The sequence below is a fragment of the Catharus ustulatus genome, chromosome 4, assembly GCF_009819885.2.
Source record: "Catharus ustulatus isolate bCatUst1 chromosome 4, bCatUst1.pri.v2, whole genome shotgun sequence".
NCBI classification, from domain to species: domain Eukaryota; kingdom Metazoa; phylum Chordata; class Aves; order Passeriformes; family Turdidae; genus Catharus; species Catharus ustulatus.
Genome location: NC_046224.1, coordinates 60,366,064 through 60,391,794, shown reverse-complemented (window position 1 = coordinate 60,391,794; position 25,731 = coordinate 60,366,064). Strand labels below are relative to the sequence as shown.

Genomic DNA, 25,731 nt, shown 5'->3' with positions numbered 1-25,731 from the left:
TTTAAAGTTCAGAGACTTAAAGGGAAAATGTGGGTTTTACCCTTTTTAGTTCTGACTTCCACATCCACATAAATCAAGAAGATAGTTTGCTACTGGTTGTCCTAAGAAAACCCCTAAAAAGCCTTCCAGTTATCTGTCACTGGAACCCAATCACAGGAGTCCAGACCAGCACCAGCTGTAGGAATTACAAGAATTAGACCATGAAAAGCTTTCTGCTTGGATTGTTACTGAAAACCCCAGCTGAATTTATAATGTGGCACTGAACAGGTCCTGAATAACTCACTCCAGCTCCACTTGGACACCTCAGTGAATCCCAGCCAAGAAGCATGGGCAGGACTCACCCCAGGACAGACAGTGAATCCTTTGGAAAACTCAAGGGGTCCATTCACAGCTCCACTTGGTGGTACTGTTAGAATGCAGTTGCACATTAAATACACCTGCTCTGATGATTTATGCACAGTTTAAAACCACATGCACATCCATACCTTCAGGGCGAGCTTTTGGCTTCTTCAGGCCTCCATCCTGCATCAGCTCAAAAGCAAAAGAAACATTGTGCACCTGAAAGAGGTAAAGGGTTTGGAATCTCAGTTATACAGGCATCAAAACACCTTTAATCATTTTTTTTAGATGCTTTATTCTCTCTGTACTTGATAACTCTATTTCAATCAATATTTACATGTTTAAGCATAGCAGAACTGTGAAGTGCTTGGTGACAGCAGCTCCTGGGCAGGCTGTGCAGAGAATCTATGAAACAAGCTAAGCCAAACTGCACATAAAGAGCTTCTGAACAATTCCCCCCAGATCACACAGGAGCATAAATTCAGAGGAAAGAAAATGGACAAGAAGGGAAAGCAAAAGAAGGTAGGTGTCTTCATTTAATCTCTCCTTTGAGGAACAAAAATTACAATTTAAAGAGATCTGCATAGCAGATTTCTTGTCCACACTTACTGAAATTTAGGGAAGATAATTAGCATTATGAGTTGTGTACAGTTTTGTTACTGCACATGACAGTTCTGGAGATACATAGCTTATTGCTCAGGACTTTATTGATCTCTTACCTGCTGCACTTCCTCCTCATTCATTGTGACAAAACCAATCACTTCCAACTTAGGATTTCTTCCCCTCAAACACAGAGCCTACCTTTCCTTCAATTTACAAATCCCCATTCCCTAAGGCTGAGTCTCCACACAAAACCACACCATGACTTCAGGAATACTGGGTAACCTTTATGGATTTCAACCATTAATAATAAAATTGCAGCCAAACAGATGCTGCTGCAACTCAGCACCCTGCACTTCTACAAGGGCAAAAATTGAAGATAATGTGATAAAGCAGCAAAGATGTGTGAGATGCAACAGAGAACCATCCCTCCCAGAGATGCACCTTTTCTGAGGGGCTGACAGCAGCAATCCCTGTGGAAACTGTAATGAAAACCCCTTTTTAAACAGCACCCACAAAGCAATCCATCTTTTAACTTTAGCCAGTGTTTACCCTGCTGACCCAGCCCCTCTCCTGCTGCAGCTCAGCCAACACAAAACCTGTGCTCTGCACTGCAGAACCCAGCAGAATGGAGAGCAGGACCAGGCTCAGGGTGTTCTGATACACAGAGAACAAACAAAATGCATGTGCAGGTCTGGGCACAACTGCAGATAGAGGCAAACTTTTGGCTGAGACATTGAAACACAGCCTAAACACTTTTCTCATTGTGACTCCAAGGAGGGACACAGGACAACAGAGCAAGTGTGGGGCTGAGAGCAAGAGACCTGAAGAATGCTTCAGGCAGTACTACATTCTAAAAAATTCCTTTGGTTATGCAAAGTACAGAGCACAGTACAGAGCACTCATTATTGTATTTATTCATCCTGGACATTTGTGAGCTTTATGTGTTGTCTGATGCTAGGAACAGAATACCTTTCTTCCTTAACTATGGGGAATTTACCCATTCATTTCACCATTTTTAGTGAAATTTTTAAGTGGTTTTAACCATCAAGTGCCACAGCCTCTTTGCTAGATCTCTAGAAAAGAATACATCAGGTTCTGTTTCACCTGGCAGAAGGAGAAAGGATAAAACAATTGGAAAAAATCCATGAAGTAATAATAATGCAGAAAGAACATAACCTGAAGTTTCTACCCACCTTTTGATCAAAACTTTCAGGTGTCAAGTAGAAGTTGTGAAGTGGAACAAAATAGTCCTCAAGGAGACCCATGAGCAAAACCAAGTAAACACCATCTGCAAACTAAAGAGAAATATGAGGAGAAAGCATCTGTTTGTAAATCAGTATTCATAAACAAGAACAAAGAATGCTCACTCCAAATTATGTATTTTGATTTTTTTTTTTTTGATTGCACAAAATGCTTTCCTCATGTTCATTTAATTTGTTTAAGGAATCCTGCCAACTTCACAACAGTAGTTAAAAAAACCCAAAACTTCCTGGGAAACATGTTTGTACATTCTATACCCCCAGTCCCAATGCTACAGTACCTGTCATTTCAGCCACAATCCCTCTGAAGTTTTGTGTGTTAGACATTTGAATCTCTGCCCTTAATCAAAACTTGAAATTAAGTCACCCCTGTCACAGGTAGGAAGTTGAATTTCACAAAACAATTTTTTTCCCCCAAGTCAAAATAGATTGTTTATGGTTCCAGCAAACACTAAATAAAATCCTATATATTTTCAGCCACCCTGTTCAGTGTTCCTACCAGACCAGATTGCTAATGGCTGGCTAAGGGGGATAATATTATGCAGTTCTAAGACTTCCTACTTGTGATCCTGATATGGCACATGTGATATCCTCTGAAAAATAAATTCTTGGGTATCTCTAAAGCATGAAGCAAACAGATCAGCTCCAGTTGCCCATTTATTTCAGCAAAGCTGTAAAATAAATGACTAAGCCAGGCCCAAATGAATTACCCATACTCCTGGTATAATTCTCTGGATGCTGTGCTTATCATTTTGCTGACACAATAGGATAACCATCTCCCACAGCTCACTAAACTCTGGAAACAAGACCTGATTCTGCTCAGCCAAGCCCATGTCTGAAAATCTGCAATTTACACAGATTACATCCAAGAAGACAAAGCCTCCTACCTGGGTTTCCAGCTCTGTTACTTCCAAATTCAGTTTATTCAAGTGTTTGTTCACAAAGGTGATCAGAGACTATTAAAAAAAAAAAAACAGCAATGTCAGACACTACACTCAGTGCTGATATGAAAGGGTTAACACAACCTTTAAAGACATTTTTAAAAGCACACTAGGCATGTTTGCTGCCTGCTTTTGCACAAATAAAGACACAGAACTGCTGGGTTTGTTGCACCAGATGCCAGAACTCAGCAGATGGTGCTGTTACATGCAGCTTTCCTAGCACATCAAGCAAACTTTGGTGTCCTGGGAAAACCCTGGGATGACATTGGTGCCTGAAGTGAGCAGTGGGTGCATTTACTGCCCTCACTAAATTGTTCAGGTTCTTGAAGGTGTCACCAGCACAGTGCTGTGCACACCACTCTGTTGCTGGAGGGATGTGCACATCCAGCACACAGATTACAGCCAGGATGCAGCCCAGGTCTGGGATTTCTATTCCAGCTGCAAATCCTGGCATTGAAGCACAGAGATCTGTCAGCCCACTTACACCACTTCCAGAAGAGACACAGAGCAGAGTGTTACCACTTCCACTGTGTGGAAAGAGTTAAGCTGGTTCTTTATCCACCACTTTTCTAGAAGACATTTCAGGCTGGAAAGATAAAAATCTTCCCGAGACTTCAAAGCATTATTTTAAAAGTACACATCCTTTATTTCACACAAGGGGAAGGGACAATTTACAACACTGATCTTCACATGCTGCTCTCCTAATAAGCAGCTTAACAGCCGGGCTGGAACTATCTGATGGAACTACATGGAGTTTCTTATATATTCCCTCAAAGCAGCAAGAGCTGGCAGAGAGAGATAAACAGCTACATTACCCCTCTGCTCTAACACAAAGCCATGTCAAAAATGTGCCTGGATGGATGGGTTGTGCTCAGCCTTAAAGGACAAGCCAAGGGACCACAGGAATAAGTGCTTAGCACCTGGACAAAAGCAGCTCTTGTGTAAAAGCTTTATATTCAGCAAACTTCTCTGTGGGTGAATCCCATTTTAGGGTGCTGTGGAAAACATCACCTGGCTTTGAACCAGTGATCCCTGGGGATAAACACCCTTTTCACTCCTTCAGATTCCTCTTCTGTTATTTGCTGGATGTTTCTGAATATCTTTCCAAAAGCACAGAAAGTAATGCAATGTGGAAAAATAAAGCTAGGAAGGTACTTTTTACCTTTTTGACTACGCTGAGCTTGTCTGGTGCGTGATCAAAAAGAGTGTCAAAGGCATCGCGCTCTGGTTTGGGGGAGAAAAAATTAAAATCAGTATAAGTGTGCAAAGCAGGTTTCCTGTCCAAAGCTGAAAGGTTTTTCTCCTCAGAAAGTCATGTAACAGAGACCCAAGCTAGAAGTCAGCACCCTGTTTTGGCTACATGCCAGAGAAAACTGCCCTGGGAATTTTAGAGGTAACTGAAAATAAACAATCCCTGGTTTCCCTTTTCTGCCATTCCAAATTGGTACATAAAATATGTGGGTGAAAGAAAAAATAAAATGAAACACAAATCCTGACTGTACTGCAATCCTAACTTAAATAGTTATGGTTGCATCCACATTTAGAGTCAAATTCACACAATCTGGTTAATTTAGAATTACTCTTCATACCCCTGACATCAGTGACGCTTAGAACTGAACTCAAGTGACTTCTGACTGATTCAGCAGTGTATGAAGAGCAAAGCTTACAGGCAGTAGAAAGATTTAAATTATGTTTCTACCTTCAAAGCACTGTCTAGCAATATCTAATCCAATCTGTTTTCAACATAGTTTTTAACAGCTTTTCAAATCCTTTTCATTTACACAACACATTTTAATAGTTTTCTAGTCAAATAAACATATTTTTATCTAAATTCCTTTGTTATCTGAAGATACATTATTTAGCCCCTATAGCTCCCTGACATTACTTATTTTGCAGTGCCTTATTCATATTTAATGTAGATATGTTGCAAGAGGAGAAATTATAGTTTTGACATATTATAATTGGCAAATAAAGAAAATAAACTACATTTTTTTCATCCTTTACAGGAGCATCTATCTTTAAAATGAGAAATTACTTAATGCCATTAAAAAACAAAAATGCAAAAAGGGAAATCTCTTGGCAGCAACACCAAAAGAAATGGGTTTTGTTTAGAAGACCAGACATACAGTTGGTAAGGCCTAAACTTCAAAGTCTAGCAAATACAGAGGAGATAAGATTCTCCATGCAAAGGAATTAGATCTGGTCCTACCCATTAAGCTCCACATCTGCACAGAGTAACAAAACCTGCCCCCAACAACACAGTCCAGCCTCATGGAATTGCTCAACCCATTGTCCTTTTGCAAGAAAAAAATTACCAGATTTCTGTGCCTGACACAAATTTAAAAAAAAACAAAAACAAAATTCAGAGTCAAGTTTGTTACTTACCGAATCTTCCCATCATCATCCTGCAAGTCAGAGAATTCAAAAACATTAAGTTAGTTAATGAATAATTAGCTTGGGAAAACAAGAGACTGGCCCTAAAAGGAGTTTTCCTTTCAATATGCAGAGGGTCAACAACTTGTGCAAACTCAGGGGGTTGAGCACATCCCAGACCAGACCCAACCTGCTGCAGGAACAGAGCACCAGTGATGTCAGGGAAATCCATTTGAAATTCATGGAAATGCTTAATTACATTTTACACACAGTTATGACTCCTAATCCATACTTTTTATGATGGAAGGGGAATGACTAAATGTGCTTGTGTGTGCATTTCCACAAATACAATCTAAGCCACACACCTCACAAGAAGCAAAGCCATCTATCTCACTTTAACCTGTCTTCTCTGAAGATAACACATTCTGTGTGAACATTATGTAAATAAAACTGCCACATATACATGCATAGCCAGTGACATCACCAGACATATGCAGATATTTATTAGCTGAGAATCAGGCCCTGATTTGCACAGAGGAATTTGAAAGTATTCAGTGGATGTTGGATTCTGCTGATCACTGCATTTTCCATAGATGTATCTGACTATGCAACACATTAAGCAGTAACCTCTTAATACTGTGTAATATTAATTAGTTCCATAAAATATATGTATAAACACACATGCAAATCTGCAAACATCTTTCTTGCTAAAAAATGCCCAAGCCCCAGCATCTTGCAAACCACATCTGGAGGAGAGCACAAGCTCACGGCATTCTTCAAGGGCACAAGAGAGAGGGGAGGAATTTTGGCCACAAACCTGAGCCAGAGCTCTGATCCTACAAAAACCCCTATGAGATCTTTAATGTCCACACAGAGACGTTATGATCTCATTTCTGAGTGCTTCCATCTGAAAGATCTTCCCCACTAAGCACCACATGGTGCTTCATTTATCTTCAAAGCCATGGGAAGCTGAGCCAACTCTACAGGGAGCCAACACACTGATAAACTGAGGGAGAGCTCATGTCAGCCCCTCTTAGAAAAGCTGCCTTCAGGCCATGTGAGGGAAAACCTCAGCTTTCAGTTGAAGCCAAACTGCATGTCTAGCCTTCTCCTTATGAAAAGGACTGTAAAAACATAAAGCAGAGTAAGCTGGTACAAAACCGGGAGAGGGAAGAGGTTTATTTTTGCTGAGTTCTTTTCTCCTTCCAGTTTTAACTGTATCACTTCAGTTGAGAGAGCTATGCTGAAGAACTGCCCTTTGTCAAACTAATTCTTCCCCAAAAATATCCACACTTAATAGAGAAAACAGTACAAAGCAGATATATATACAGTAATTTCACAATTATAAGCCACACATTACAATGCAGAGTGTGATAAAAGGTATCTGTTCTATCACCATCTGTTGAGGGTGGGGGCAGTGATCCTTATCTCAATGGCAGATATTCTGCTAATGGGCCATCCATTGAAACCAGGCAGGACATTGTTCTTTACCTTTTCACAACCCATCCTTCCTCCAGCGAGTCATTTTCTGCTAATGGCCATTGAGTCCCACTGTGGGACTGATAAAATTACTGCATCCCATTGGAAGTTGCTCCAGCTGGGGGGAAGAGCCCAACATTTCTTACCTAGATAAAAACAGAGGTTTGGGACACTAAGGGAGCCCCTTTCTCCACTGGACTCCAGAGGAAAACTGGATTTCTCCACATCCCCACTGGACCTCTGGAGGGAAACTGCACCTTGTACAGGAGCACTGCTCCAACTGAATCACATCTGTCACTGCAGGAGGATGCAGCCACCATTTAATGGGACTGCTGCCAACACCCTGCCTGACAGGGTGTCAGGTTGTACTCTGACTGTGTCAGGGTTTGGAGTTTGTTTCTTTGTAGTACTGTATTTCTATTTTAATTTCCCTAGAAAAGAACTGTTATTCCTAATTCCCATATCTTTGCCTGAGAGCCCCTTGATTTCAAAATTATAATAATTTGGAGAGAGGGGTTTTACATTCTCCATTTCAAAGAGAAGCTCCTGCCTTTCTCAGCAGACACCTGTCCTCCAAACTAAAACAGCAACTTTTCATTCTTTGTCCATATATAAGCCGCACCTGATTATAAGCCACACTTCGGGTTCGGACCAAAATTTTAGTCAAAATGGTGCGGTTTATAATCGTGAAATTACTTATATATATGTATATAGCTACATCCAATCGGCAGGGGGAAAAAAGGCTCACAAAAATCACTTTCAGTGAAAAGCTTCCAAGACACAAGAACTTCCAGAGGACACTTCTCCCTTGCAGCATATTTTCAGAGATAAGTCATTGCCATGTAGCTAAAAAAGCACCACCTGAAGGGATCTCATTGATGTAGCAAGGATGGGGGAAGATTAAACTTCTCTCTCATCCTTAGGTATGGTTTCACATGCTGCACCCAGGAGTTTTGTGCTTACTCTGTGGTGGTGGTCAGCTCCTCTGAAACATGGGTGGTCTGGAGGAGGCCTTCTCGTTTCTGGAAAGGAAGATGCAATTAGCAAAGGAGAAGCTCATCAGGGGCTCATTCAGCATCTTTGAGAGCCCCAGAGGACAGAGCTGCATGAATTCACTAAGTCTCACAGAGGCAGAGGTGAAACAGCCGAGACACAGGAGGATTCACCCCCAGAACAGTGGCACTGGCCAGGCTGACAGCCAAAGGGATGTTTGGGAGATGTGTATTTATAGCAGTATTTGCAGCTAACTGCCTCATTAACAATTCTCCCCCTCCAACCACAGCCAAAATCATGCCTGGAACACAATTTAGAGTTTGCCATCCCCATCTGAGATCCCCATAGGGCAGCTGGTCACGTCACAGTGCCATCCAGCTGTTTGTCACATCTGGTAGCCTGACTCTTCTGGGACAGAAATGACATGGGTGGTATTTGTGGTTAGTTCTTTGGGGGGTTTTTTGCCTTTACTTAGAGTTAGGATTGAAGTATGAGAGACAGGATTTCAGTGTTTGGACTTAGTTGTTTATTAATTCTTATCTAAAGTACAGTGAGTGCTGCAGTACTTTTAGTTAATAAGCTAAAAATGAAAAAATGGAGTTGTGTCTTGTTTGTTACAAGGTCTTTTAAGGTCTAACTATCTAATTAAAAACTAACATCTATATCATTTATACTTTTGACTCAATGACTAAACACTTGTGACCCATACTGTGGTATTTGTATTTAACTAAAAGCTACTACCTGAAACTAAGAAGAAGGGACAAGAAGGAAGAAGAGTCAATGCCTAAGAACCTCTGTTTTGTCTCATACCTATTACTGTATTTTAAAACCTCAAATTCCAAACCCTTCTCAGAAGCACAGAAAGTTCAAAACTCCCAGGATTTAGGGTTCCAGCAGGGTGGCTGTTCCCATTGCAGGGCTCCAGAGTGCTGGCACAGCTCTCCCACAGCAGGCATGGCACTGGGGCCACTGCCACACACCTGACAGAGACACATCCTCCAAGGAAACACAGGGAGCACAAAGCTCAGCTGATGATTTCATAGTGAACAGCACTTCCCTGATACCAGGCTGTCTCTCCTTGGCATAATTTTCTGCATGAGTAAGGAGTCTCTGCCCAAGAGCATGTGTTGAGACAGTTTCAAAATACCTCAGAGGGTGGAAGTGCTTTCACCAGAGTGAAAAACTTAGCATCTCCATGGGTTCCTTTCAAAACTATGCCTGAATGGAGGAAATTCCTTCCTCCCTTCTCTGTGCTCCAAAAGCTCAAATCTCAGCAGCCATCTAGAACCAGGTCTGTCAGAATGATGTGGGGAGGGTTAATAAAGCTTTCCAGCTCAGGGAAACAATCCCCCAGGCACAAGCTCTCTACACCTTTACCATCTTAATCATTTTCACCAGATGAACCTCAAGCAAGAACTTATCGGGGAGAACAGCTCTGAGGAGAAACACATCCTTCCCCAGAAGCAGCTTGAGAAATGAGAATTGAAATCTAAAACCCAGCAAGAGGAACTCCTGCCCCACCGTTTTCTGCTGAAGAATGAAGGCAGGCAGAGCTGTAGAAGGGAGAGAGGCTGGCTGGAGGCAGGGGGGAGCTGACAGAGCCCTCCCTGGGCTTTGTGCTGCCAGCTGGCCACATCTCCACAGCCCTCACTTCCCTATCACACTCCTATCTCATCCTGCTCCCCCCAGGGAGCCATGGGAACAGGGCCAGGAGCTTTGGGGCAAAAGCCAGCATGACAGCATGGATGGAAAAATGAGGAGGCATCTGACAGGGCAGCATTTTCCTGCACACAAAACAATGCTGTCTTTATTCCATCCCACCACTCTGCTTTATTAGCACAGGGCTCAGGACCTTGCAGGCACCCTGAGCCCCAGGGAGAAGATGGTGTAACCTGTGAACAAAACCCCAGTAAGTGTTGACTTGTGAGTAATGCCTCCAAGAGCCTGATAAGAAAGAGGAATGGTTCCAACACTGGCTCCCCAGCTGGTGGAAAAGGAAGCACTGCTCCCCCTCACAGCAAGCCTAGGTCTCCTGACCTTGCAATCCAAAAGCAAATATCATTCCTTGATAAAACGCTGATTCCTTCCACCACTGGCACCAGACACATTTATTCTTCATCCTGGTTTGACTCTGACCTTTCAGTCTGCCACTCAGACTTAAAAGGGAATTACTGCAAAAATAACCCAGATCTCCCAGCAGCACCAAGGTGGGATTTTAAGAATGCAATTTTAAGAATGAGGCTGAGGCAAGCTAAGCATAAAAGATGACAATTCCTGAGCCTTGCAAAGATCACTAACACAGTGAGCCTTAAGGAGAATTTTACACTTAATTCTGAGAACTTTTTTATTTTCCTGAATTAGGGTATTTCTTCACCCTGCAAGCCTACATTTCAAACAGCAGGCAGTAGAGTCAGCTGGAAAATCCCAGTATTTTCAATTCTCACTGGAAGCACCACCAAAACCAACAGTTTCTCTCATCCCTGCCCTTCCTGAGGAGGGTTGGAATGACAGGCATGTGTTGAGTGACACTAGCATTAAAGCATGTGTCACCCTAGACTCTTAACTCAGCACTTAGAGTAGCTGCTCACAGGATTTTAACTAGAAGATCCACCTAAACCCTTGCTCTGCCAGGACTCTCTTTGAATAACTTGGGCATACTTTGCCATGGTTACCCAATTTCCTATTTCACACAAAGCAAGAAAACTAATTCTGGAGGCAGATTTCAAAAAGGATTTCAAGTTACTTCCGAGTAACTGTTTCAGGAACTCTGCTCTTGAGAGAGGCTATGTCATGGAGACCATTATGAAATAATAAAAACCAGAGTGGATTTCTGCTGGGTTGGTCTTGTAGCTGTTCCACATAATACAGAAACACAGCTAAAGGCTCTTCCTGCCAAGGAAGGTAAAACAAAAGTAATCTCCAAAATGCTTGTGGGTTTCTGAGCAAACTAACAGTGCAGGATCAAAAAGGGATAGTGCACTGTTTGACAGACACAGATTGAGCTACAGATATTTCTCAGACTCTAAATCAATTATTTTCAATTAAAGAAAAATTGCAGCACATTAAGAAAGTCTCAGTCTGTCACCCTAAGAGGCTAAAGGAAGAAAAGAATTTAATGGAAGGGCAGAATCACCATGGAACTGTGAAGATCTGGATAGATACCTTCCATGTAGCACAGTTCTATCATAACATTATCTCACTTTATGGATCAGCACAGTGAAAGTAAGGAAAAAAGAGCCCAGAGCACTTACACAAGTCCATAAGGTGCTCTGCATTGCTCTGGGATGGACTGTGGAAACACACACATCTTGGCTGAGCAGCAGCTTGCTAAAACTCTCTTTTCATGGTGTAAGCACAGTCCTTTCGGGGAAGAAGCACCTCAGGGATCTGCACAGTGTGAGGACAGCTCAACAAGTGGATAAAGATAACCAAAGCCACCCATGAAAACGAGACTTAGCTAGTTTTGAAAATGTCAGTGTGGGTGTGCTCCTGCACATACCCCAACAGCATCTTGCATGGTTTTCTTGCTGCAGGGTCAGCTCTGAAAGACTTGCACAGAAGTCACTTAAACTAGTTATTTATCCTCTCAAATGTGTATCCAAGCAAAAAGAGGCATTTAAATGAACACCTCTCAGTGAACACCTTATGTTAACTGTGATCTAGTTTGACAGAACCCTGTTCATTATTGGGACATTATTATTATTCACATATTATTATTATTATTACTATTCACATTGGGATTTGTAACAAGAGATCACTTAAAAAAATTTATAATAGTGGCAATAATCTCCTTAATAGTAACTTTCTTATTTGGATTAGGAACACTTCACCTCATCACCATTCTGTCTGTCATTAATATAACAAAGGCTAAACAAATTCCATTTAAAGAGATCTGTGTCAGTGAACCAGCATGTATTTTTAGACTAGATTATGGATGCTGAACTACAAAAATTCAGTTTACCAAACTATAAGACAAAAGCTCTTTTTCCAGAACAAACATGCTCTGTTTCACACCACCCCTCTGTTTCCATTTGAATAAACAAAGCTGAAGAGTTGCAGGCTTTTCCTAGCAGTGGGTTGGGGACTGAGAGAAGCCTCCTCTTGCCAGGGCCAGCTGTGGCCATGCCCATCTCCAGGACTCCAGGCTCTAGATCCAAGAGCCAGAGCCTGTAGGATTTGGCTGAACTCCCACTATACCTGACTCCCTTGGGGACACGGGTGTTCTCTCTCCTGCCTAGTTTCTTGCCAGCCTTTGGCATCCTGTTATCCTAGTCTTAAGATGCAAGGACTCTGGTGAACCAGAAGGTGTCTCCTCTGTATCCCCACAACAGGAAAAGAGGTGAAAAATCTTCTCCGCAGCCTTCCCTCTGTTGTAGAGGTGGCTCTGAAGCTTGAACTAAGGGCAAGGAAAGGGAGGCTTTACCTCTCCACCTAATTTTTTTTTTTTTTTTTTTTTTTTTTGCCTTAGCAGTCACAGAAGACACTTCACTGTACTGGGCAGAAGGAGGTTTTTAGCATCAGGGTGTGAGAGCTGCTGATCAGCTTATATTTACACATTCCTCCTTATCTTTCCAAGACAGACAAAAGGAATTTAAAAATAAATCAGTCTCCTATTTACATTCATGTTACTTTACAACTAACTCACCGTTCTTAAGTTCTGACTTTAGTTCTGAAGGAGCTAAAGCAGTTCAAAATCACCTCCTAAAGATAATACACACATTTATTGTGGACCAGGAACATCCATCAGTTTCTCATTACATCACATCCTGCACATCTAGAGCATCCAGGCAGGCAACCTGGAAAACACCATTACTTAAATCTAAAGCAAAATGAAGCTCATCTAATTGACCACCCTGAGTCTTATAAGGGGATCCAGGTTTTCAAAAAAAGGGTGTGGGATCATTTTGTCTTCTTCATGCTTGAAAGGAAACTCACAACTGGAACAGTAAATGGCACTGGCAGAGTGAGTGCCACAGCAAACAGGCAGGGCAGGAGCAGAGTGCCAGCTGGAACACATCTGCCTGGGGTTCAGCAGCTGGGAGAAAAACTGGGTTCCCATGGGAAGCTTTCATTGGGATAGAAGGCAAGGAAAAAGGAGCAGCACAGATGCTTGAAAGTAGAGTCCTTGCAGAGGGAAAGGAAATGGTTGACACCAAGCAGAGAAAGGAGTAACTAGAGCAGTATCTAGGGCAGGGGGGAAGCAGCCAGGGCTCCTTAGGTCAGATCTCTTCTCCATATCTAAGGAAAGTTAACAAAAACACAAGGCTGTGAAAGAAATGATGAAAGTCTGCCAGGCCCGCCAAGGAAAACAACATGTCTAAGTCTGCACATGAAGTCATTGGGGAAAAACAACACTGCTAACAGGCATTCCAGACTTGGGAGATTTTATGTGCTCCAACTCATTCCTCTCCTGTTTAGGTTTCAATGGCTTCTCTGCAAAAAATGCAGGGCAAAGAAGAACTGTACTGGAGTGACAGAAATTACAAGCCCAGTGCCTCCTCATACAAAATCCCATTGCATACTTTGAGCTTGCTACTGCAATAACAAAGGGTGGCCCCAAATTACTAAAGATGTGCTGTTCTTAGGGCCTCATTTAAGCAATCCAAAAATGCATTTCTGGGCATGGGGCTCTCTAAACAACTGGGACACGCATTTTTTGAACGACAGGAGATGGGAGGCAGTGGGTGGGAGCAGCCCAAAATCCCCTGTGCTGGTGCCAGGAGTGGTTACTCACCCTTACAACCACCACCTGCACAGACACGTGCTCGGGCAGCCGGATGGGAGCTCGGAAATGCATGGCCAAAGCCACCAGCAGGTGAAGGATGGAAATCAAATTCTTGCCATGGATGGCTGCAGGGAACAAGGGAAATGAAGCACATGAAAGGATACTGAGGGGTCATTTAAACAAACAGCTCTGAGGGGGAAAGGCAGTGAAAAATGCTTTTGGTCAACACAGTCTTTTTATCCTTCTTCCTCTTTTTCCTGAGCTAGCAAGTGTACAGTGTAACTTCACAGGTAGCAAAGGCTAAATTCAGCCCTTCCTTTAAGCCTAACTTACAAGTCTTACAGGCAACTTACTACCTTGCTTTTCACTGCACTGGAGAATACTGAGGAAAAGTGCTCTTAGCAGACTTCCTAAGTGATAACACATTTGCTGAGACAGAAAACACAATTAAGAGTCCTTACAGTCAACATTCCACTTGATTGTCCAGCCATGGGGTCGGAGTAAATCATGGACAGCTTCCAAAACTGTCTGCAACTTCTGCTTCTGACCAATTTCAGATTGTGTCACCTCTGCCACGTTCAGTTTGCGGTCAGCCAGTTTTTCTGCATTTGAAAAACAAACAAAATAAATTAAAAAAAAAAAAAAGAGGCAGACAAAACCAGACTAAACTGTGTGGAGATAACAAGCACAGACCACTGGAGTCTACTGGAACTTTTCTAAGAGAATTCTTTTCCTTGGAAGGTAAAACAGCTGGAAGTAAAACTTTCAACAAAGTGCGTCAGTTCCAATAAAAATGTGACAAAACTGGTAAAGTCTGGCTGAACATGCTCATCAATCAGGTGTCAAAATATGAAACAACTTTCAGCTAGACATCAAGCTAGCAGCAATATTAATTATGCCTCCACATTTTTTTCACTGTAGAAAAACATTTGGCACAACACAGCCTTCACTGAACAAGGAACCTGCACAGGTGTAAAGGACTTTTTTAAAGTTAGTTTAGGAGAGTAAGTGGGAAGTCTTTTGTGTGAATATTTACTTCAGCTTGATAAGCTTTATTTCAGGTTAGCTGAAAGTATGAATTTAAGCTAAAGCACATTTTGCATCTTCAAACTCCCAAGACACATTGACTCAGGATTAGTTCAGTGGAACTAATTTAAACAGTGAGTTGGTACAATCTTGTCATCTTGTTGACATTGTCACATCGTAATTGATTATTTCCAAAATGGAATAATGCGGGAAAACGTGTAAAATTCCATTACTAAAATTTCAGTTCTGTTTAGTAGAACAATTATTTATGGCCAAAGTCATAGACAACTCATTCTTCTCTTCCTCTGTGTTGTGGCCCTTGCAAAAGAGACAGGAGCAAAAATTCTCTAAAAAAAGAAAAAGTAGGGAGGTAAAGGTGGGCAGAGTCCTCCAGCCATCAGAGCAATGGGAACAGCTGATCTCTGCTCTCTCCACATCCATGAAAAATGTGGCCAAACTCACTGTGCTGATCTGCCCAGGAGGTCAGGGCTGGGTGGCCACATTCCAATTATATTCTATTCCACTCTCTGAAATAAAAAACATGCTTCACCAAAAACTGTTTTCACAAAATGACATCCTGAAGAATCTGAAGACTCCTTCAGAAATGTTTCAGAGATGTAAAAATTCCTCTTATTCCAACAATGGATATATTTCTGCTCTCAGTGCAAGAGTAGGCTTCTTCTGGATGTTTTATCTAGCTGAAGTTTTTCTTTTTTTTAATAGCAGCAATACAGACGTGCTCTAGTAACCCACAGAGAAAAGACTTACAGATTATCAACTAACAAATACTTTGAACATCTTGACTGTTTCTAACTATCTAAAGTAGGGACTTTTTATCAATATTATTTTATCAAGATTATCAAAAGAAGCAAAGTAATTTTTCAGTCATATGTTAGGGTTCCCAGGTTAGCTGTCAGTCAGCAAACAAATTTATTTCCTTTCACACCAACATCACGTGTACCAGGCAATTCCAGCTTCTCTGAGTGGCACTGCTTGCACCTTGGTAAAATTACTTAAACAAGAAGTTCCACATCCATCAGTCATTTACTAATATCTTATTTCAAACCACTTCAGCATAAGCCCAGTGACAAGCTGTTGTCTTTCACCCTTTTTGGGGGGGGCCTGGCTATCAAGACAAATCACCTCTCACTCACAAGGAACGGTTAAATTCTACTTGAAGTTTAATGACCACACCTTGTGAGTTTTTCCTGAAAGGTGAAGGAAGCTGAAGGAAGAAACAGAGACACTACTGAAGAGCAGCACAAGGCTGAGCTGAGCTGTGGCAGCTCCAGGTCAGGAGAGATGCATCTGCTCTCCAGTCAGGGGCACAAAACAAAGGAAATGAGTAAAAGCTGGTGCAGTTCTCAGGCTGGAAGTTGTCCAGGTTCATCTTTCCTCCTGTAAGATATGCTAAGTTTGACTGATGTACAGAGAACCACAGATCACTGAGTCCCAGCACTAACCCAGCACTAAACCACATCCCCAAGTGCAAGATCTGCAGGATTCCTGAACTTCTCCAGGGATGGTGACTCCAACAGCATCCTGGGTAGCCTGTACCAAGTTCTAACCACCCTTACAGTGCAAAAATTTTCCCAATATCCAACCTGACCCTCCCCTGGTACAGCTGGAGGCTGTTTGCTCTCATCCTGTCCCTGTTCCCTGGGAGCAGAGCCCGACCCCCCCAGCTGTCCCCTCCTGGCAGGGAGTTGTGCAGAGCCAGAAGGTTCCCCCTGAGCCTCCTTTTCTCCAGGCTGAGCCCCTTTCCCAGCTCCCTCAGCCCCTCCTGCTGCTCCAGCCCCTTGCCCAGCTCCGTTCCCTTCCCTGGACACGCTCCAGCCCCTCAGTGCCTTTCTTACACACATATTTAGGTATAACTAAGCACCTTCCAGATGTCTGCAGGCTTGAGCCATGGCTCCACAGGGAGTGTGAGGAAGCAGTGACACCTGAGACAGCTACAGTGAAACCCACTGCCAGCTTCAGAAACAGAGTTATGAATAACAACTGGATTCCAGCAAATATTCCCCAGTTAAAATTTCCTGTACAGTGCTGATCTGTACCACATTTGGAGGCTTCTGGCAGCATGCTAACCCAGAAGTGCTAAAAGCACTTGTTTCATTCCTCAAGTTATTATTTTTGAGGGGTTTCAACTGCACACAAAGCTAATTGTCATTAACTTTAAAAGTTTGTGGATGGTCATCAAAACACATTTAATGGGTCTGTGCAGAAAATCCAGCAAGCAGTGGAACCAGCAGCACCAGGTCCCCCTGCCCCATTGTGACACACACACACACCCCACAGCCCAGCCCACTCTTGAAAACACATCAGAAGTGAGCTGAGAGCAGCCTGGCTAAGAAAAAGGGTGAATTTACACAGTACTGGAAGTCTCAAATCTCTTTGTTTCCTAAAAGAATCCCCATAAATCACTGCATTATCCTGAGTCTTCTCCACTGTGCTCTCTGCATCAACACACACATTGCAGAGATGCTGTAAATCCCAAATTCTCAACCAGTGTATCCCCTCACGTGTCACTCAAACAGAAGGGCACATTTTTAACACATGCCTGCTGCCATGCATTCTCTTCTTCCCCCCAAAAGTAATACTACCAGGACTTCAAAACAGCTCCCAGCCCAAAAGCTTTCAAAAGCAAACTGCACTGATAAAATTTTGGCATGCATGGCTCCTGCTTTGCACCAGAAACACAAACCTCTCCACTCCTTTCCTACCCCACATTTCAGCTGTCTGGATCACAGTCCATGGAACAGATATCCAGGAATCATCTGGGTTTCCTCCCCTCTCAGCAGACAGCTGAAGCAGCTTCCAGTGAAATCAGCCACCTCCCTGAGATCTGAGTCACTGCACAGTCTGCAGCTTTGGAAGGGGTCAATTTTGGGCTCTCCCAATCTTTGGGGTCACCTTGTGTGGGGTGTGGACTCACCCAGCAGCTTTTGCAGCACCTGCCCATCATAGAGGTCCTCCTCCAGCTGTTTGACAATGATTCTCTCCTCCACCAGCACATCGTTAATCCAGTCAATCAGAACCTGCAAGCACAGGAAAAGGAGGCAAATGTCTAAAGCCAACTGAAATATGTTCCTTTCATTCAAGGCAGTAATCAGGACTATAAAACAGGTCAACTGCAAGCATATTTATGTATTTCCAATTTGCAGAGTTAAGACCCGAATTAAAAACAAAAATGGCATAAAAGCAACTCATTGTCCCCTGTTGCTTTTAATTCAGGTCTTGACAACAGGACAAGGCATTTAATCCTCAATTACTGCAGAATAAAAAACTCCAGGTTAAAATCTTGGTCAAATGGTCTGATAATCATTTTACAGTTTCAACAGTTTCCGCATGCTGATTACCATAACTACAAAAATCATTCAGTCACCTGTAAAACAGGAATGAGCATGAAAAATCTTTTAAAAGAAAAGGAACTGAGTTGAGTTTTCCAGGTGCCAAAGATAATTATTTCTGAACAGTCACAGGAAAACAAGCTTTGACTGTTTGAAGCTGGTAGTAGCATTCACCTCCAATTTATAACTTGGAAATTTAAATTATTTTCACAAAAATAACAGAGTTCTGTGGGAAGAGACACAATGTTAACTCCTGGTACTTCCTTGGTTCTATAAGAGAAAAAATCCATTAACCAGAGCCACCTAAAAACAATAAACTTCATTTAAAGATTCTGTAATCTTTAATTTGCATCATATAAAGTTGTGGATTCTTTAAATTCACTTTCTGATTAGTCCCCATATTTCTGCCTCTTATTGGCAGTTGTGAGGGCTGAGAAAGTTCAGGGGTCTTAATATACTTGAGATTGTGGAACAAAAGCAAATAAACAAAATATATGCAGGCTTGCAGTGGAAAACCCCCACCTTGGGAATCCTAGGGAACAGGAGCATTTCAATATGTTGGTCATGAGGACATTCAGCCTGACTACTGATGCTCATTCAACCTGAAAACTTCAAATAATCTGGCTAGGCTTAGTGACCATGAAAAAGTTGACAACCCTAACATGAAATACTAATGTTTCATGTGCCTCTAATCCATATCTTTAGTACTCCCAAAGCATGCTGGAAACACACAGGGCTGCAAGTCAGCTCTAAAGATGGGGACAGGATATAAGTGGCAGGTTTTAGCTGCGTGATTTGGCAAGTGCTCAATCCATGGAAAGCAAGGATCAATGCTCACCTGTATAAATCACCTTTGCCCTCTAAGCCATCCAGAGGGATTAAAACCTCACTAATAAAAATGACTCTTTGTCTTGGGTTACAATACAGGGTGTGATAAAAGGTATCTGTTCTATCACCATCTGTTGAGGGTGGGGGCAGTAATCCTTATCTCTGTGGCAGATATTCTGCTAATGGGCCATCCATTGAAACCAGGCAGGGCATTGTTCTTTATCTTTTCACAACCCATCCTTCCTCCAGCCAGTCATTTTCTGCTAATGGCCATTGAGTCCCACTGTGGGACTGATAAAATTACTGCATCCCATTGGAAGTTGCTCCAGCCAGGGGGAAGAGCCCAACATTTCTTACCAAGATAAAAACAGAGGTTTTGGGACACTAAGGGAGCCCCTTTCTCCACTGGACTCCAGAGGAAAACAGGATTTCTCCACATCACCACTGGACCTCCGGAGGGAAACTGCACCTTGTACAGGAGCACTGCTCCAACTGAGCCACATCTGTCACTGTAGGAGGATGCAGCCAACATTTAATGGGACTGCTACCAACACCCTGCCTGACGGGTGTCAGGTTGTACTCTGACTGTGTCAGGGTTTGGAGTTTGTTTCTTTGTAGTACTGTATTTCTATTTTAATTTCCCTAGAAAAGAACTGTTATTCCTAATTCCCATATCTTTCCCTGAAAGCCCCTTGATTTCAAAATTATAATAATTTGGAGGGAAGGGGTTTACATTCTCCATTTCAAAGAGAAGCTCCTGCCTTTCTTAGCAGACACCTGTCCTCCAAACTAGGACACTCTCCCAAAGACCTGCCTTTGAAAATAAATGTTTTCTGATAACTTATTCATTATTCAATATCAGTAACTTGTGCCAGAAGTGCTCTTCTCTCACACAAGCACAAGAAGAGGGGAGGAGGTTGAGGACAATTGGACACACAAGGGTGAGCTCTGCAGCAGCACATCACCACCCCACTGCTCCCTGTGACAAGACAGCAAAGGATTTCCACAGCTGGAAGCCAATGAGAAGCACAGTACTATCTTTCTCCTCTAACAGAAAAATCAGTCCTAGATAACAAGACATCATCCAGAAAGAGATTTTCAAAGGTGACTGCCTAATTCCATAATTATACAAGCATGAAACACATAGATATCCATAAAAAACAGCTGAAGAAACCAAAATCATAAAAGGTTTAGGTCTTCTGTGAGATTTACAGAACAGACTTTCAAAAATTATCTGAAGTTCAGCAGAAGATATTTAATCATCAGATCTTATTACAGTCCCTATAAGAAGAGGTTGGATTTCAAAAAAGTCCTCAAAATCTTTCTTAAAGGAAGACCCAGGATGCTAACTATTTGAAGCCATTTATAAACATTTTATTTTGTTTGTCCTGTGCTGAATGGTATTGAAGTCAGAATCTAGAAAATGCCAAGAAATTAAAAATAAAAGAATAAAATGTAAGATCCAACATCCCATTTCCAAGAGTGCAGATACACAGGAATCTCAGTATAGGAAAACACTTACACTATGTGCTAATTAAATGCTTCACAAAAATTTAGCACTGAAAAACTTTAAGTAAAATAACTACAAAAAAGACACAAATTAAACAGGTCTAGCCACAATTATTTTAATCGTTTAGTACCCAAATCAAAGAAAAATATCCCAAAGAACATTCTAACATCTCTTCAGACTACAACTCAAACTCCACTAGGAAAAATGAATTTGCAAAGGAAAAAAAAAAGCTGGTTTTTTTCAACAGCTATTGAGGACTGGAAACTAATGTAATGAAAAAATCCCAAGCCTTTTTTGATTTCTTGATTGTCTTAAATAGAATATTGGGAAAAAAATTCAACAGTGATTTTTTTTTTTTTAACTTTTACAGAGAAAACACCACATTGCTCATAGAAATGATGAACATGCAGAAAGTTTCCGACTCTGCTCATGCAAAGTCAGCTCTCTCCAGTTCTTTGTGATTTCTCACTCCTAAAAATGCAGAAGCAGGAAATACTCAATAACCTGAAAGTCTCAACATTTTAACAGCCTGACACAGGCACGTTTTGCTGGGTGGGAAGCAGACAAGAGCTTTTCCTATTCATAAAATGATGCTTAACCTTGATTTGTCTGTTTTCACACTCCTCTACCCATTCCCTCCTTCCTGTGTGCCTGTGCTTCATACAGCTGCAGCTCAATATTACATTTTGGGCTCATAAAAGCTGCTTTTTTATAGCCTTCTATAACATTTGGGGCTAGTGGTGTGGTTTCAAAAATTTAATACAATATTCTTATGTCCTCACAACCATGCCTGATGTTTCATGCATATCTGCACTCATCTAAAGCACTTTCAGACTGGGCCAAATGCTCAGACACGTGCACTGGTAGCTGCAAAAATTCAGAGTTCAAGGGCATAAGGACCCCACAGCCACCTCTGTACAGTAGTGGAAAAATCGCAAAACAACACAAAATACATGAACACATCTGGCACAGTGGGAAAACAGGAAGCCCAGCCACCAAAAAGCGCACAGAAAGAAAAGCCTGGCTTCAGTGACCCACTTCCCCTCAGCTTCTGGCAGAATCAGGAAGCAGAGATCAAAGGTATGAAACAGGCTTCAGGGCTGAGCAGGAGAATGAACAGCAAAAATTCATATTCAGGTCTCGTGGCTAAGCACAAAGCACTGACAACCAAGGGGGAGGCTTCTCGTTGTCACAAGCAGATCACAGAGCTTTTAGGGTTTCATCTTGGTTTCATCTGCTCACATGTCACAAACCACATGTCAAAGGACAGTGGCTTCATTTTGGTTTTCTTTTCACCTCAGTAAATCCAAAAAAAAGCCATAAAACCAGACATGGGAAAAGTTGGTATCTCCCAGGACAGTGAATGTTTTACTACAATGAGAATGTTTACTCTTTTCAGGCAGTGTCTAGAGCAGCAGTGTTTGGATCTGTATAAAGTTTAGATGAGTTTTTTAGAGGCTGGAAGTTGTTGTAGTTATAAGCCAACCTTACAGAAAACTTTGCAGGGAGGAAAACCAGTTTACAACTGTGGTTTGCTGCCAGTGGTCAGGGCACTTCCAGATAGGACCCAATCCTTGCAAGCTGATGTTCTAAAATTTTGCATTTAATTAGCAGAAGCTCATTTTCATATTTTTCCTGCTGAAACACAGAAGATTAGCAAATATTGGACAAGAAGTAAAAGAAGCTCACATATTTCAAACACTAGAAATAAGGCATTTTGTGAATACAATATTTATACACACATATAAATAAAACCAGTAACTCATCTCTCTTTCCCTGATCTGAATTTTCAGCTTTAGGTCTGTTCAGCCATGTACCAAATTTTCATTACACACAGGGCAAATGAAGTGAGTTTAGAAAAGCTGCTGGTCAGAGAGGGAATTTTGCTGAACACTTCATACTGACAATTTGTGACTATTTTTAGGAAACTGTCCATGGTGATAACAAACAACACTTCCAGGCATAATGCTTTTCATACGTGCAAGAAGACTTAAAGCAGGAATTTTCACATCCCCAAGTAAGCAGCCTCCAGCAAGGAGATTCTCTGTATGTTTGCTTTACTAAGAGAGAGGAATGAGGCTTTTTGTTGTGTTTTCCATCTGCTGGTCTGTGTATTACCACAATGCTGTACAGTCTGTCCCTCTAGAGTTACAAAGGCTCTGTCAAAATCACTTCCAAATGCCCAATCCGCAATGCACATAATTCCTATGGCGTGAGGTTAGCAGAAATTAAACCAACATTTGGTGGAGACAAAGAGGTACTAAAGCAGTGTCAGCAGCAGATATCTCTGCTGCTTCTTTGCACTGAGATCCATTTACCCCACTGCATGTGGCTGGCAGGACAGAAACACTCAGCATCAGTGATGGCAAACCCTTGGCTGGTTACTGAAAGAGAGCTGGGCTGGCCCCAACGAAACTGAGTCCCACTGCCAGCTTTGAAACGGCACATTCCTCTCTGAGGGGAGAGAAGGAGCCACTTGGAGCTATAAAAACCTCCATCTATTCAAGTTCCCACTCCTCACTAGTCCATGGAGAGCTTTCCTTTCAGGCTCTTCGGGGCAGACACTTTTCTGCTGGCTGGGTTTCTAAAGCACAGCGATTCTCATCCAGCACTGGGGCTTTGGAAAATGCCATTAACCACCAAAGAACAGAAAACGAGGAATAAATTACTCTCTCCTTTTTTTTTTTTTTCATTATCCAAACTCTGTAGCATCAAGTGAGTTTTGCCAGCACAATTCAAACCTCTCCCTGGCTTACAGATTCACACCAACACAGCGTGAATTCACACGCTGCTGCATCTCTGCAAAAACTCCAACTGCTGAGAGCTATGCAAGTCATTAGCAATTACCCAAATTACACAGGCTCTCTGCAGAACACATCTCTCCTTCGAGGATGATCCCAAGGAAACCATCTCCAGTTCCATGCTGCTCCCTGCTCTAGGGGATCCTATTCCATGGGAAGCTCTCTGCTTGTGCAAGTGTGAACTGGCCTAGTGACCCTGAACTGCATTCTGCCATGCGCTCAAACGTCCTCAAGCACTGTTCTGCACCTGGTTTTCATTCCTCCTGGAGGTTTTCAGGTTTTTAATCTGAAAAATATAACCTTGCTGGACTGCAGCATCTGGGGGAGACTCAGAAACTTTTATTAAACTCAGCAGGAAAACTCACAATTTAAAAGCAATTGCAGGCTCCATATCGAGTCTCCTGAATCACAGAGTACATCTGGTTCCTCCACTGCAATGACTCTTGTTCAACTGATCATATCACTGCTCCGCTAGCACAGAAACCACATTACATTCTGAGAGGGTGATGCAGGACCACTGCACCTTTGAGGGAATTAATGGATTTAGGTATCAACAAAGAAAGAATGTGCAGTCACTTAATTTAAAACCACAATGTACTCCTGGTGAATTAGAGTAACAGAAATTTGAGCACAGCTCCTTGCTAATCTCAGTCTGATGTGGTTTTGTGATGCTAAACATGTTATTGCAGTGGTAATAATAGATCACTGGGCTTGTTTTAGAGAGGTACCAGGTGAGCAGTTTGCTGAGGCATTTGCTGAAGCAGTTTACTTTGGGGAAGCAGCCAGGGTGCATCAGGTTTGCAGCAGGGAATGTGCCCAAGCTCAGCCCCCTCTCAGGAGATGGTGTACACTATCCAAAGTGTACAGCTATAACTGTATATATTTTCCAACAAAAATTATTTTTACAATTATTTTAAAGCAACGAAGAGCAAGTGTAGTGGGGAGTGTAACACAGCACAAACACCTTTTTGAAAGGGATCACATTTGTTCAGGCTCGCCATCCCTTCTTTTCATGCCCAAGCTTGCACTAGGTTACCCCAACAACTTTCTGCATAGAAAAGGTTCTCCTAAACACAAATCCTTCAAGAGCAAGTCCTCTGCCATGCCAGGCAGAAACTATGGGCGCTGCTGAGTCAGGAAGTCTCTTTAAACATCAGCACATCTGATGTTTCAACACCTTGGGCAAGTGTGCCCAGTGAAGAGACAGACCCAGAACCACCCTGAACCAGCACACAGGTAACTGAGGGCAGAATAAGGGCAAAAAGAATCTCAGTTACAACTTTTCCATGACACAAGAGGTCCCCTCCTTATCCTCCAGCATTTCAGTCCTGCTCTTTCTTCTCCTGAAACCTCACTACTGCTCTGCAAAGCTCCTTCCCAGCTTTCACAAACTGAAGGTACTTACATTTTATGTGTAGGGACTGCAGACAGACTCAAGCCAAGCACTGATCCTTGCTGTGATAATCACAAGGACAGAAATGGACAATGGAGCTTTAGTCCATGAGCACCCTGACATTCAGCCTCTCCTTGTCCCTCTCACTGCTGCTTTTAGCCTTACCTTGTTCTTGACCTTCATCTCAGTTCCCACTCCAGTAACAAGCTGCCATTCCTCAACTGTGTTCTGGAGTGACCAGCTTGCAAATTACTCCAGCTCACTAGCTAAAGGTTTGAAGAAGGGCAAAACATTGATTTCCTACCTTGATCAGTTCCTTGAACTTGGGGTCTTCTTTTGAGTTGGGATCGATCATGGTGCGCTCCTCGTTCTCCTCTGTGCAAGAAGGGAAGCCTTAGTGAGATCCCCCTCAAATGTGCACAGCTGAAACTGCAACCACTCCTCAGCACCAAGGGGCTTGTCAGCTGACAGACATGGCCCTTCCTGCCCATCCTCTTAGCCAGGGGATGTCCAGTGACCCAAGTGTCAGGCAATTCTAGAGACACACAAAAATAGCACTGCCCCACTTCCCCAAACCAGGATTGCCTGCCATGACCCTTCCCTACGCAGAATGCTTCAGGAAAATCCCTGTTCTCATGTTGGGCACATTCACAGAAACACACCAAAAACCACAGTGTACTACTTTTCTCCTTGTCCTCAGTTTGGAATTTAACTTCTAATTGAAAATACCAGTCCCAAATTGCAGCACCTGGAAGAATATAGTGAGTTTAATGCACTGCACTCAGTTCAGCTGCTGAGTTGGGCTGAGAGTTTGTGTCTCCCTCCTCTGGTTCCCCAAAATTTGGTCACACATGTGGTGCTGAGTGCAGAAACTCTTCAACCTTTGATTAAGCTTATGAAATAAAATTACCACTCTCTATCAGCTGTGCTGACGCATGAGGGAAGAACAAAAAATAGATTTCACATGTGTAAAGTCTTCTATTTCTTCTGCTGATGAGGTGTGTGAGAAGTGCTCTCTAATGGCCAGAAGGCAGGCCATATGCAATCCTATTTTCCTATTGTTTTTCAGTTCTTTCTTTCTTTCAGGACAACAAAGGAAGGGTTTTGGTAT

General features: G+C 42.3%; 1 protein-coding gene across 1 annotated transcript in view; it reads right to left on the bottom strand.

Annotated features, from left to right (window-relative positions):
* PARVB (parvin beta) overlaps positions 1-25,731 on the bottom strand; it is a 50,606-nt gene that overhangs the window by 5,710 nt on the left and 19,165 nt on the right. Inside the window, exons 3-12 of the mRNA XM_033058535.2 lie at positions 24,925-24,995; positions 17,674-17,776; positions 14,174-14,314; positions 13,722-13,837; positions 7,958-8,016; positions 5,528-5,547; positions 4,305-4,366; positions 3,089-3,157; positions 2,136-2,237; positions 486-558 (exon numbers count right to left, since the gene is read on the bottom strand). Of these exons, the coding sequence (XP_032914426.1) occupies positions 486-558; positions 2,136-2,237; positions 3,089-3,157; positions 4,305-4,366; positions 5,528-5,547; positions 7,958-8,016; positions 13,722-13,837; positions 14,174-14,314; positions 17,674-17,776; positions 24,925-24,995 (816 nt within the window). The remainder of the gene's footprint in view (positions 1-485; positions 559-2,135; positions 2,238-3,088; positions 3,158-4,304; positions 4,367-5,527; positions 5,548-7,957; positions 8,017-13,721; positions 13,838-14,173; positions 14,315-17,673; positions 17,777-24,924; positions 24,996-25,731) is intronic.